General features: G+C 39.4%; 1 protein-coding gene across 1 annotated transcript in view; it reads left to right on the plus strand.

The window, feature by feature from the left end:
- gpr155a (G protein-coupled receptor 155a) overlaps positions 1 to 10,659 on the plus strand; it is a 130,856-nt gene extending 120,197 nt beyond the window's left edge. The window contains exon 17 of the mRNA XM_084314870.1: positions 8,972 to 10,659. Coding sequence (XP_084170996.1) covers positions 8,972 to 9,188 — 217 coding nt within the window. The 3' untranslated portion in view covers positions 9,189 to 10,659. The remainder of the gene's footprint in view (positions 1 to 8,971) is intronic.
- Positions 10,660 to 12,178: the final 1,519 nt, after the last annotated feature.

Raw genomic sequence — 12,178 nt, forward strand, 5'->3', positions numbered from 1 at the left:
CACAGTCAGGACAGCCGAAACCATCACAGTCAGGACAGCTGAAACCATCACAGTCAGGACAGCTGACACCATCACAGTCAGGACAGCTGAAACCATCACAGTCAGGACAGCTGAAACCATCACAGTCAGGACAGCTGAAACCACCACAGTCAGGACAGCTGAAACCATCACAGTCAGGACAGCTGAAACCACCACAGTCAGGACAGCTGAAACCATCACAGTCAGGACAGCTGAAACCATCACAGTCAGGACAGCTGAAACCCGCCCAATTCGCTGCTGTCGACTAAAAACCTTTTCATGTTTCAATTCATATCTATAATGAAGGGGGGGGAAAAACCTTTGTAATGTCTTTTACTCTCAAGCACTCTGCTACTAAGGAATCCACCTTGCTTATATTACTACCTACTATGCTAATATGTATGTAATATGTCTATACTACTATGCACTAGGGCTGACCTCGACTAGTCGAATAGTCAACTAATCGATCGAAAGGAGCCATAGTCGACTGTCAATCTCTCAGTCTAAATGCAAATTGGATCATTCCATTTGGGCTGTGGGGGTGTTGAATGTCTGATTGGGCTGTGGGGGGTGCTTAATGTCTGATTTAAGTTAAATCAGACATTAAGCACCCCCACAGCCCAAATGGAATGATCCAAAAAATAATAATAACTTTAATAAAATCCCAAATCCTTAGTCGGGGACAGGCCTACTATGCACTCAAGACAAACAATCTTACTGACCCTTAGCTGCCAGAGTTGTACCTTTCCTTCCTGCTGACTTGTTGTACAGAACTCATGAGCTCCTAGTATCTCCCGCTGTCTGGAGCGGAGCGCTTGGCCCCGGACATGAATATACGTGGCGTCAGTAAGGCTGAGACGATATGCCATTTGGAAGAATAGATAAATCGGGACAAAATTATCGATAAATATCGATATTTTTATTAGTATTAAAAGATATATATATATTTTTTTTTAATTATTATTTAAACAACAAATTTATGTTTATTACCACAGTGATCCTTCTCATGTTATAGTCGGTGGTCTCTGGATGTGATGGATTAGTGCGCTGCATATTGAATGCACAGTGCAGAGTTACAATTCAACTGAATTTACATGAAATGGGGATGTTTTAACTAAAACATGCCACAAGACCTAGTATTTTGGTATAGTATAAAGTATTAAAAAATATATAAAAAAAAGAAAATTTAATATTACACAATTTGAGCAGAGTTGAAAATGATAAGAAATGCAAATAGATTCAAGCCCTGTCTTCCGGTTTGACGACAGTATGTGACGGTCGCATCTGTCACAAGCTCCGCTCCATTTTTTTGTTAATTTCGCTTAAAACCTACTTTATACAACACTAATGTGTTTAAACCTCGACGTATATATTAACTAAGACCTTCAACTAACTATATCAACAGTCAAACGCGACATGCCAGCAAAGAAAGATAACTCAAAAAGCCGTGAAGCAGATTCTCCAATGGCAGACGGCGCGGTGACACGTTCCACAGGGAAGGGAAAAGCAGACGCAATTGAGAATAAAAAGCCCGACAATAGCATGGATTCTAACATCCAAACGACCTCAGCCGAAACAGTCATGGAGAGTATTTCACCCGACTTCAAAACGCTGATGACAGATATGATGAAGATCTTAACCGACAAGGTTAATGATATTTCTAAAGCTGTGGAAAGAGCCGAGATTAATGCTACCGCATTTAAGATAGCCATAGAGGCTAAATTTGAATATATCAAGACACAGGTTGTAGCACAATCCGATCGCATAACGGCGGTTGCAAATACTGGGATCGAATACTCACGGAAGCAAGAGGAGAAGAATAAGGAACTATCTGAAGCTATCGCCGAAGTATCGAAGGAAATGCAACTGGAAAACAAACAGCTCCGGCAGGCAATCCATGACAACAAGGAGGAAAACTTGATCCATCTGCTAGAAATAGAACGGCACGCCCGCAGATTCAATCTCCGTATAGTGGGTTTGGATGAATCAGTCAACTGCACAGATGACAAGTTTGCTGCAGTGCTATTCGAAATCCTAGGTTCTGAAATTTTAACTACAGAACCGATAGTGGACAAACGCTACAGAATTGGATCTGAAAACTACAATAACAACAACAAGGAAAGAGTGATAATTGCTAGTCTACGGGAAACTGAAACAAGAGACACGATTATCAGGGAATCACGCAAGAAATGGGGGAAACTGATGTACAAAGGGAAAAGAGTGTGGTTCTATGAAGACTTGTGCAAGGAAGCCATAACTCTGCGGGCCCGCTACAAGGGTGTAGTAAACCGGCTATATGAGAAAGGTCTCCACCCCATCTTACGGTATCCAGCTAATCTTTCTATAGTTGAGGGAGAAGGAAAGAGATTTGTGCTACGTTTGCTTGAGGCGGCAGAAGATTACATGAAGAATATAAAAAGTGGATGACAAGATTCATCTTTCCTGGATAACGCTACAATTGCATGGACATCAAAACGGCAACATACAAGATTTTGACAACAATGAGAAATAAGTAATTTGATATAAAACGCTAAACACCATATATATATAGATTCACGGTAATATGCAGGTCTGATTTGATACCGACCATTTTGGAACATTCTAGAATTTTCGACAATTTTTCTTACATGAAGGCTATGAGTCATAACGGAATATTCTGGAATATACTGGATTGTTATTGTTCTATGGCACGAGGAATGTACTGGAACATTAAAACATCAATCTGCAAGTCACGAGCGGCGGGCAGCACTCTGGAATACAATACCTTTTTCAATGATGGCCCCGTGAAATAACAACGATATGAGACTTGGTCAGGAAATAGATGTGAAGAACAACGACCACCATAACAGATTAATGATCACGGATGACGGGGGACGATCTGCATACAAGTATTTAAAATTCTCCTTGTCGTTTAGATGTGTAAACATGCAAAGGTATTTAAAAAAAAATTTAAGTAGATATTCCCGGATTACATGGGTTTTCGATATCTAATTCTAAACATCACTATTTCTTATTCTTTATTTCTTTATTCTGAAATGTTCTAACCAATAAATGTTAATAGAAGGTTTAAAAAAAAAGAGAGAGGTTTAAATGAGTATACCAATTGAGGTATAATTTTCATTCTGTTATAATTACATTAACGGGAGAGAGGCTTGGTCACAGGTTAGGTGACATTCTATTACATTAGAATTAAAAGATTCTATGGTATACATAGGAAAGCTTAGGATAAATTGCTCATTCTGGGCAGACCGGAGGTGCAGGAAAGGAAGAAGTTGTACGCGAAGGAGGTATCAAATAGGTACCTTGTACGACTCTGTAAGGGAGGGGGGATCAGGTTTTTTTTTGTATATATGTATGTTTTTATGCTCGGCTCTCAACGGGACCTCAACAGTGGGATGTAAATCCATTGTGAATTCGCACTCCAGAAATATTACCAACAAATACAAATCAATATGTATAGATTATGGCTAGTTTGAATATAATGATCTGGAACACTGGGGGAATAAATAATCAACATAAACGCAAAAGCGTGCTCACATTGATGAAAAACAAACAGGTTGATGTGGCTCTCTTAAGCAAAATGCACATTTTAGTGGGAGACAAAGCTATGTTAGCGGACAACACATACCATAACATTAGTCACTCTTCCTTTGGAACGAGAACCCGTGGAGATGCTATAGTCATGAAACGGAAATTGAATATTGAATTGAAGGGAGTATGGTCTGATGCAGATGGTCGGATAACCATAGCTAAGATTATACACAAGAATAGGAAAATAGCGTTGGTAGCGGTATATGCCCCAAATCTATACGAAACTAATTTCTACACTGCACTCACTAGGGAAATGTTAAACCTTCCAGAATACTAATTTATAATTGGTGCAGATTTTAATGCCATTTGGGACCCTGGGTTGGATAAATCTTATCCCAACTTTTCCAACGAACAAAAAAAGTCATCTAATGCGTTAAAGGATTGGGCAAAGAATACAGGTATAAATGATCTATGGCGATCACTCAACCCCACGACCCGGAAGTACTCTTGTCGATCAGCAAGATATAAAACACTCTCCAGAATAGATTATGTTTTCGCAACACCGAGACTATTTGATAACTATGAAGTGGAGATGGTACCCAATGCACTATCAGATCACTGTTATTTACTCCTAAAAGGATCATTTGGTGTACTATCATCCCGAGCCCCAAGATGGCGCTTTAACACAACACTGCTGAATAACAAGGAATTCATTACACAACTCAAAGAAGCTCTTTCAGTATTCCTACCAGAGAATGTGAACTCGGTGCCGGACCCTAGAATATTATGGATGTCGGTAAAGGGAATGATCAAGGATTTCACGGGTAGCTTTTCATCCAAAATACACAAGAATCGATGCTCAAAACTGGCGGAATTAGAAACGCTTTACTCTACATTATTTACTTCTTTACAATATAACGACTCGGCTCGACTGGAATCTCAAGTTAATTTACTAAAAATAGAGATTAACAATCTGAAGTACAAATACGTAGCACAAGACAACAGCATTACTCTCAAGGTTCCAAACCAAGTCACCTACTAGCTACGCGATTAAGAGTTAACGCAAAATTTGCAGATATAACTTCCATTAATGCACAACAAGGACTTGTAACAGACACCAAAGAAATAAACGCGACATTCAAATAATTCTACTCCAACTTGTATAAATCAGAAACGACCTTCGATCAAAACAAAATGGACACATATCTTAATCAAATTAACCTCCCCAAACTTTCAGAGGATGATGCTAAACAGTTAGAAACACCAATCACACTAGAGGAACTCAGGAAGGCCATATCCGAAATGCAAAGTGGTAGGGCTCCTGGAAGAGACGGTATCCCACCAGAAATGTACCTCTCATGTTGGGACATAATTGGACCCCTATTACTTAATATGATTTTATACTCAGTCAAGGAGGGGAACTTTCATAAGAACGACAATATTGCACTCATAACAGTCCTCCTTAAAAAAGACAAAGACCCCACAGAGTGCGGTAGTTATAGACCCTTAAGCCTCCTCGGAACCGATATCAAACTGTTCTCTAAGGTATTAGCCATCAGACTTCAAAAGCATATGACGTCTTTAGTTCATCCGGATCAAACTGGCTTCATATGAAACCGTTTGATCACTGACAACATAAGATGATTATTATACGTACTAGATGCCAGCAAGGACGACACCACACCCAAGGCGATGCTGTCCCTGGATGCAATGAAAGCTTTTGATAGGCTGGAATGGTCGTATCTATGGGCAGTATTAGAAAGGATGGGGTTAGGAAAAGGATTCATTGATATGATTAAAGTATTATACAAAGACCCATCGGCCATGATTACAACAGGTATAATCACCTCCGGAATATTTCCGGTATCACGCTCTTCTAGACAGGGTTGCCCTCTTAGTCCCGGACTATTCGATTTATCACTAGAACCTTTAGCACAATATATAAGACAATCCCAACTCATAGAACCAATCGTAATCAAGGGCACACAAAACAACATTAGTCTATATGCGGACGACGTAATACTGTTCATGCAAAACCCTAACACCGCAATGCCTCATGTTAAAATGTTTTTTATCTCTTTTATCATAACTTGGCTTTTATTTCTTTTATCATGAGTTGCTTTTAAGGGTTTGCGGATTTTCTTTTAACATTAGTTAACTGTATGAGTTGTCAGGTTAGGTGTTTTTATACACATTTTTAGGATGTATCCTGTCTAGTGTACATGTCCATTTGTGTTTCTGTGCCTTTTTATGTTCCATGTATGGACCACAATGGAAACAAGCCTTGGCTTTATTGTGTTTTATCCATTTTTGACCAGCGTTGTTGACACTGTTATTGTCTTGTCTTTTAAAATGTTTTTTTGTCCTACGATTTGTGTCAAAATAAAGTATTCAATCAATCAATTAATCTCATCTTCTCAAGTTGATTAATGACTTTGGCGACCTATCGGGATTTAAGATAAACTGGCCAAAGTCGGCTTTCCTTCCACTAAACGCCCCTGCAAAGAATACAAGTCTTCCAGAAGAAATACCAATGGTTAAACACTTTAGATGTTTGGGAGTTGAAGTATTCCCTACCATAAGCCAAACGGTGAAACACAATTACATAGAAATCCAAAATAAAATCAAATACGACTTTGACAGGTGGTCAAAACTTAAAAACTCAGTACAGGCACGGGTTTCAATAGTTAAGATGGATGTCTTACCTAGAATCAACTTCATCAGCTCAATGCTTCCGTTACCCCCTCCAGATGGTTACTGGAAAAAAATACACTCTTCCGCATATACATTTATTTGGAATAACAAACCACCATGTATAAAAAGATCCACCGCACAGAGAAACAAAGCAGACGGAGGGATGGCAATTCCAAATTATTTCCACAATTTTAAGGCGTACACTTTAAGACCACTGACAACCTGGTTTGAACCCCAAGCATCAGTATCCTGGAGAAATTTTGAAGTAAATATAGTAGCACCACAGAGACTGCAGGACATAGTATACACCAAAATATAAATTAAGCAATGCGAACTGAAATTTGGCCCCATAATTACACATGCGATCCGGATATGGCGTGAAACACAAAAAAAATATTCTAACCCACATAAATGGCATAATCATACTCCCTTATTCAATAACAATGCACTCCTGATTGGAAAACGACCTATAAGATTCCCTAGATGGGAAAAGCAAGGCATACATACATTAGGAGATGTTTTCAACAAACAGGGTATTTGTAGTTATGATGAAATAGAAAAAAAAATGTATCTCACCGGTTCCACATATTTTTTTTACGCACAATTATTGTTATGTTTGAAGTCTCAAGGTGTTCCATTAAGGATACCAATTGCACACCACAGATACCACAAATGTTTCTATGAAAGAGAGACATCGAGAGGTTTTGTATCAGATTTTTATCATCAATTACTAACGGCCTCGTATGAAACCCTCCACCTAGACTCTATTTGGAGGAGGGATATACCAGACCTGGAAATAGATTTTGATTGGCAAGAAGCCTGGGCAAATGTTCGACTTGCATCAAGGAACCCGGACCATCAACAAACCAATCTTAACTATATTCATAGGACATACTTGACTCCTATAAGACTGAACAGAATGGGTCTTAAACAAGACTCCAAATGCTCCTTATGTACAAATGGGGACGAGGGGACATTTATGCACATGTACTGGGACTGCCCACCAGTTAAGATATTCTGGAAAGAAGTGACCCAGCAATTATCAAATCTCTTAATTCTGAATATACCTGTACACCCCTCTGTATTACTGCTGAATGATGTTTTTGAGTATGCAGTACATCCACAGCTAAAGAGATTGGTTTTATCTGGTATTACAGTGGCTAAAAAACTGATAGCATCACGATGGATTCAACCGGAAAAAATGTGTCGAAAGGTCTGGATTCTTACATATCTCGATGTGATTTATCTAGAAATATCTACAGCAAGAATTTTGGGTCTCAATGAATCCAAATTGACAATGTGGTTAGAAGTGGTGGAGAGAATAAAAGCTAGCATATAATGGTAGTGTCTGGTTAGGAGCGAATGATAATGGATGGATTATCCATTGGGGGGTCCAGGGTGGGGGGTGCGAGCAAGAGCATATGTGTGTAGGGGAATAGATAGCAGGTATTAGGGGCATATCTTGTATAAGACATTTATTTAAACTGTGATTTAATTTGATGTGCACTGTTAACAATGCTTGTATATCTAATCGTGTGTTGTCATGTTTGTTTATGTGTTTGTTTAAAAAATAATAAAAAAATTAAATACAAAAAAAAAAGATTCAAGCCCTGTCTGAAGAAATGGATCATAGGTGACTAATAGGATACCCCGCCCCCCATTAAGGACCATAATGGAAATAAGCTTTAAACTTTATTGTGTTTATCCTTGATGACTTTATATGTACGAGAAGCTTGCTTCAAATGTATGTGGTTTTTTCTTCTTCAAAGTTGTCAAATAAATTAAATCAATCAATCAATCCTCCTCCTAGTGGTCACAGTGGTTAGCGGGCCCTCCGGTGAATACTGTCATTTAATAAAAAAATTATTTGTTCCGTTTATGGTAATGCACAGTAATATAAAACTGTTTCATAATCAAAGCACATCTCAATTTGCACATTCCGTGAGCGAAAAGAAAATTGTATTTCGCCTGCCCCTTACTCAAAACATTAACATTATTAATTAACAATGAACACTTATCATTGATTAACATGAGAGTCAAGTTCAAGTTTCAAGTTTCTTTATTAGTTGTCATAGTAAAATACAGAATACTTTTCCATGAAATGCTTTTTTCTGTATGAGCCCCTGGGAGTGTGCTAGATAAAATAGATAAAAAGTATAAAATAGAAAAAGTCAAAAGTATGTAAACAAAAAGTGTTCAGTCAATATATACATATATACAATATACAATACAGAGTAAAAAGAGTAACAGTGAGGTACATGCAGAAATGTGATGAGGTACAAACTTAGGGTAAGGTGCAATGAGGTATGAATTGTAGTGCAAATCTCTTTACCAATACATATAAAGTGTGTTAAAGTGTCTAAAGGGAGTAAAGTGGGTGTTACGGTGCGTGTTTATTTAAAGTGAGTGTGTACGTGTGGATGTCTGTGCCGTGAGTGTAGTTGATGTTTTGTTGTAGTGTCATTGTCGTTGAATGAATGAATGAATGAATTAATGAAAACGTTATTTTACAGATTGCAGAATGGGTACAATACAGTACAGCTCAATACACACAATTGTTAAGGGGATGCAGACCAGAGAAAGACGTTTGTCTTGTTTACATCAGGGTCCCCCATTTTCAATTCATAGTGAATTGAAAGTGAAAGTGAAAGTGAAGTGAATGAGCATACGGAAACCTGTCACCCCCCCCTCGACTTCATGAAGTCTTACTTCCTGTGACCCTCACCAGGCGTGCGGAGGGGACGGCGGCGGACTGGTTCCAGGGCAGCGAGATGGTGGACTGGCTCCAGGGGGCGGGCCTGGCCCGGGACCGGGGGGCGGCGGTCTTCTACGGAGAGAGGCTCCAGCGGGGCGGAGTGCTCCGGCACGTCGACGACGAGGACCACCGGTTCTTCCAAGATGGCAGCCTTTATTACCGCTTCCTGCACCACGGGACGAGGTCATGAGACTTTTAACCGGCAGCACCTGAAACCCTGTCTGTCTGTACTACCTACTGGCACCTGACAGTATTTACTAACTACTGGCACCTGGAAGCTTGCTTCATAATAAAGGAGACTTTTGAATGTAATCTTTAAAACATCTGATCTGGGCCACTTTCATATGTGGTTCTAAATCAGATACAGGTCTGATCTTTTGCAACGCGACCTCAGTCTGAAACAGTCATGCGACTTTTACGTCACTCTAGATTGACATTCGTCATAATTATTTTTTTTACGTCCATCTTCTTTGTTAATTTGCGCATGCGGATCAGTTCAGGAGCATGACCGGTTCACACTGGAATCTGATATCGGCCAAATTTCTTTTTAAATAATGTGAACAGCCAATCAGATCTGAGCAATAAATCAGAATTGAGCACTAAAGGCCTGCAGTGTGAACGGAGCCTATAAGAGTATTGGTCACACAGCCGCAACATTCTCACAGAACTTCCTTTCATTACTTCCTCTCCCGGGAGGGTGTAGAACTACCACATGCCTCCTCCGATACATGTGGAGTCGCCAGCCGCTTCTTTTCACCTGACAGCGAGCGAGGAGTTTCAGTTTCCCCCAGATCCCCTCCCTGCTGAACAGGTAGGAGTCGCAGTTTACAATGACCAGGACACACAGCCCACTGGCTTCCCACCCGCTAACACTGCCAATTGTGTTAGTAGGGACGACTGACCAAGCCGGAGGTACCGCTGATAGCTGGATTCGATCCCAGAGTCTCTGCGATGGTACTTAGTCCACTGCGCTAACAGCAGCATTTCTAAGGTGACTTGCAGAGTCTGACACTTTTTTTTGCCACAGATGTTTTTTGCACATTGAATTATGCAGCCCTAACAAGCATCAAGTACTTGTTTATGTTGTTTCATAAAGTGTTTTGTGTTATTGCTTTTTTACAATTACAGCACCGATGACTTGCCATTGTGATGATTGTAATAATAATATAATTATTCATATGAATAATTATTATAATTAATATGAATTCATTCATATGAATTGCCTCAAAGTGACTTGAATGATCGTCTGAGAAATGTGACGACGTTCGTAACCTAAAATGTTACATTTTATAATCCTTGCGTTAACCCTTGGTGGTGTCCATGTTGTTGTGTTACTCGTCCTGTGTTCACGGTTCATCTGGTGGTGGATCCACCACATTATTGGGATTTTAAAAACAATAAAGCCATAACGATTTATGTAAAAAAAAAAATACTTAACCGATGTTCGCTTTATCTCAATTATAAGCAATCTAGAAAGCAAATATGGTTAATATTCGCTATTTACCTCTGCTGGGTCACATTTATCAATAAAAGTGCTATTTGCTTTTTGTGATAAAATGTGATGTCTGTAAAAACAGACATACTGTAAGAAGTGAACTTTTGTGTTTCATTGTTAGCATATTTACATGTTTTCACCTACAATTCACACACACTTCCGGGTCCTGAACACCACATAATTATAAATGGGGGGGGGGGGGGGGGGGGGGGGTGCAGCACAGACGTTTTTTTCTTTTATATGTTCTTGATAAAAATGTGCCATGGCCAGTGAATCCCAGGTTCAAATAAATTATTATTATTAAAGCGAGTCCATAACCATGCGAGGGTTAAAAGAGAATAGTCTTCTCACTGTCTTCATAAATAAATATATATATTTATTATATATGTTTTGTTCATCCGACCATCATCTGTTCCACTCCTACACACCTGTCCAGAGAAACACTTAATTTTTTTTTTACAATCCTTCAACGTAATCTGACTGACTCAGCCATCACTTTGTAATCACTTTGGTAGCATTTGAGAACAATATAATCTTTAACCAATTACCAGTGGCTCGGGCGGTAAAGCAGTCGTCTGGTAATCCGGAGGTTTCCGGTTTGATTCCCGCTCCTCCCGGGCAGCGTGTCGATGTGTCCTTGAGGCATGCAAGGCACCTCGCACGGTCGCCTCCGCCGTCGGTGTGTGAATGTGTAAGTGAATGGGTAAAAATGTCAGGAATAAATTGTAAAGCGCTTTGGATAAAAGCTGTTATATAAATGCACCATTTACCATTTAACTACATTTTGAACTTTTCTGGGTTGAATCTTTCCGATTGCGCTAGCCAAATATACTCTGCCATAATTGATTTAGTCTCAGGTTTCTTGAGAGGATGAGTAGGGGGGTCTATCTGTGCCACATCCAACAGAACTTCCTGTGGATGAAATATGTACACTTTGAGTTTGATAATTTATTTATTTAATTTTCATTCATTTGACTAAAACAGTTGTAAAACATGTTTAATGCACATGTTATGCCAAGTGCTGCATATTTATGTACAACTCTTTAAAAAATAAAAACATATATTTTGTATTCTCTTTGTGTGCATTACTGAGCGATTGTGTTTGTGTGTGATTTGGAGCGTTCCTGATGACTTATCTTCCAGTTAATATCTCTGTACCTGGATTCTACACATAAGAGGGCAACAATAGACCTGTTCGCTGTTTACAAACATACCGTGTTCGAGCCAATCAGCAATACCAACTGAGTCACGTGACGAAGTTGCCCCGGACCTGTGCGAGCTGCTGCGCTAAAACCATGACACTCCCCTGACTATAAGTTGTTTCTAACGAAAACGGCTGGATGTAATTTTGCCAAATCAGCGTGGCTGTGAGTGTGAGTCTTTCACCTTTTACATATCTAGCTTTGGCATGGATTGATTGTTTAGATCGCTAGCATGGATAACAAATGCAAATATATTGTAGTCTGCCCCGTTGTTCTAACCAGGATTACGTTCCTTTCTGCCCCCGTGATGCGCGCGCACACCGAGTCTGACGTGTATAGCGAACAGGTCTATACCTTCACATACAAACTGCACAGTGGACATCGCTGAATCTTAACTGTGCATTCTTGTTTATATAAGTTCCATTGTTTCAAGTAAATTTTTAGATATACTTATGTGCAAACCTCATCCAATGGGTAAGTGCA

This window comes from Notolepis coatsorum, assembly GCF_963971535.1.
Source record: "Notolepis coatsorum genome assembly, chromosome: 5".
NCBI classification, from domain to species: Eukaryota; Metazoa; Chordata; class Actinopteri; order Aulopiformes; family Paralepididae; genus Notolepis; species Notolepis coatsorum.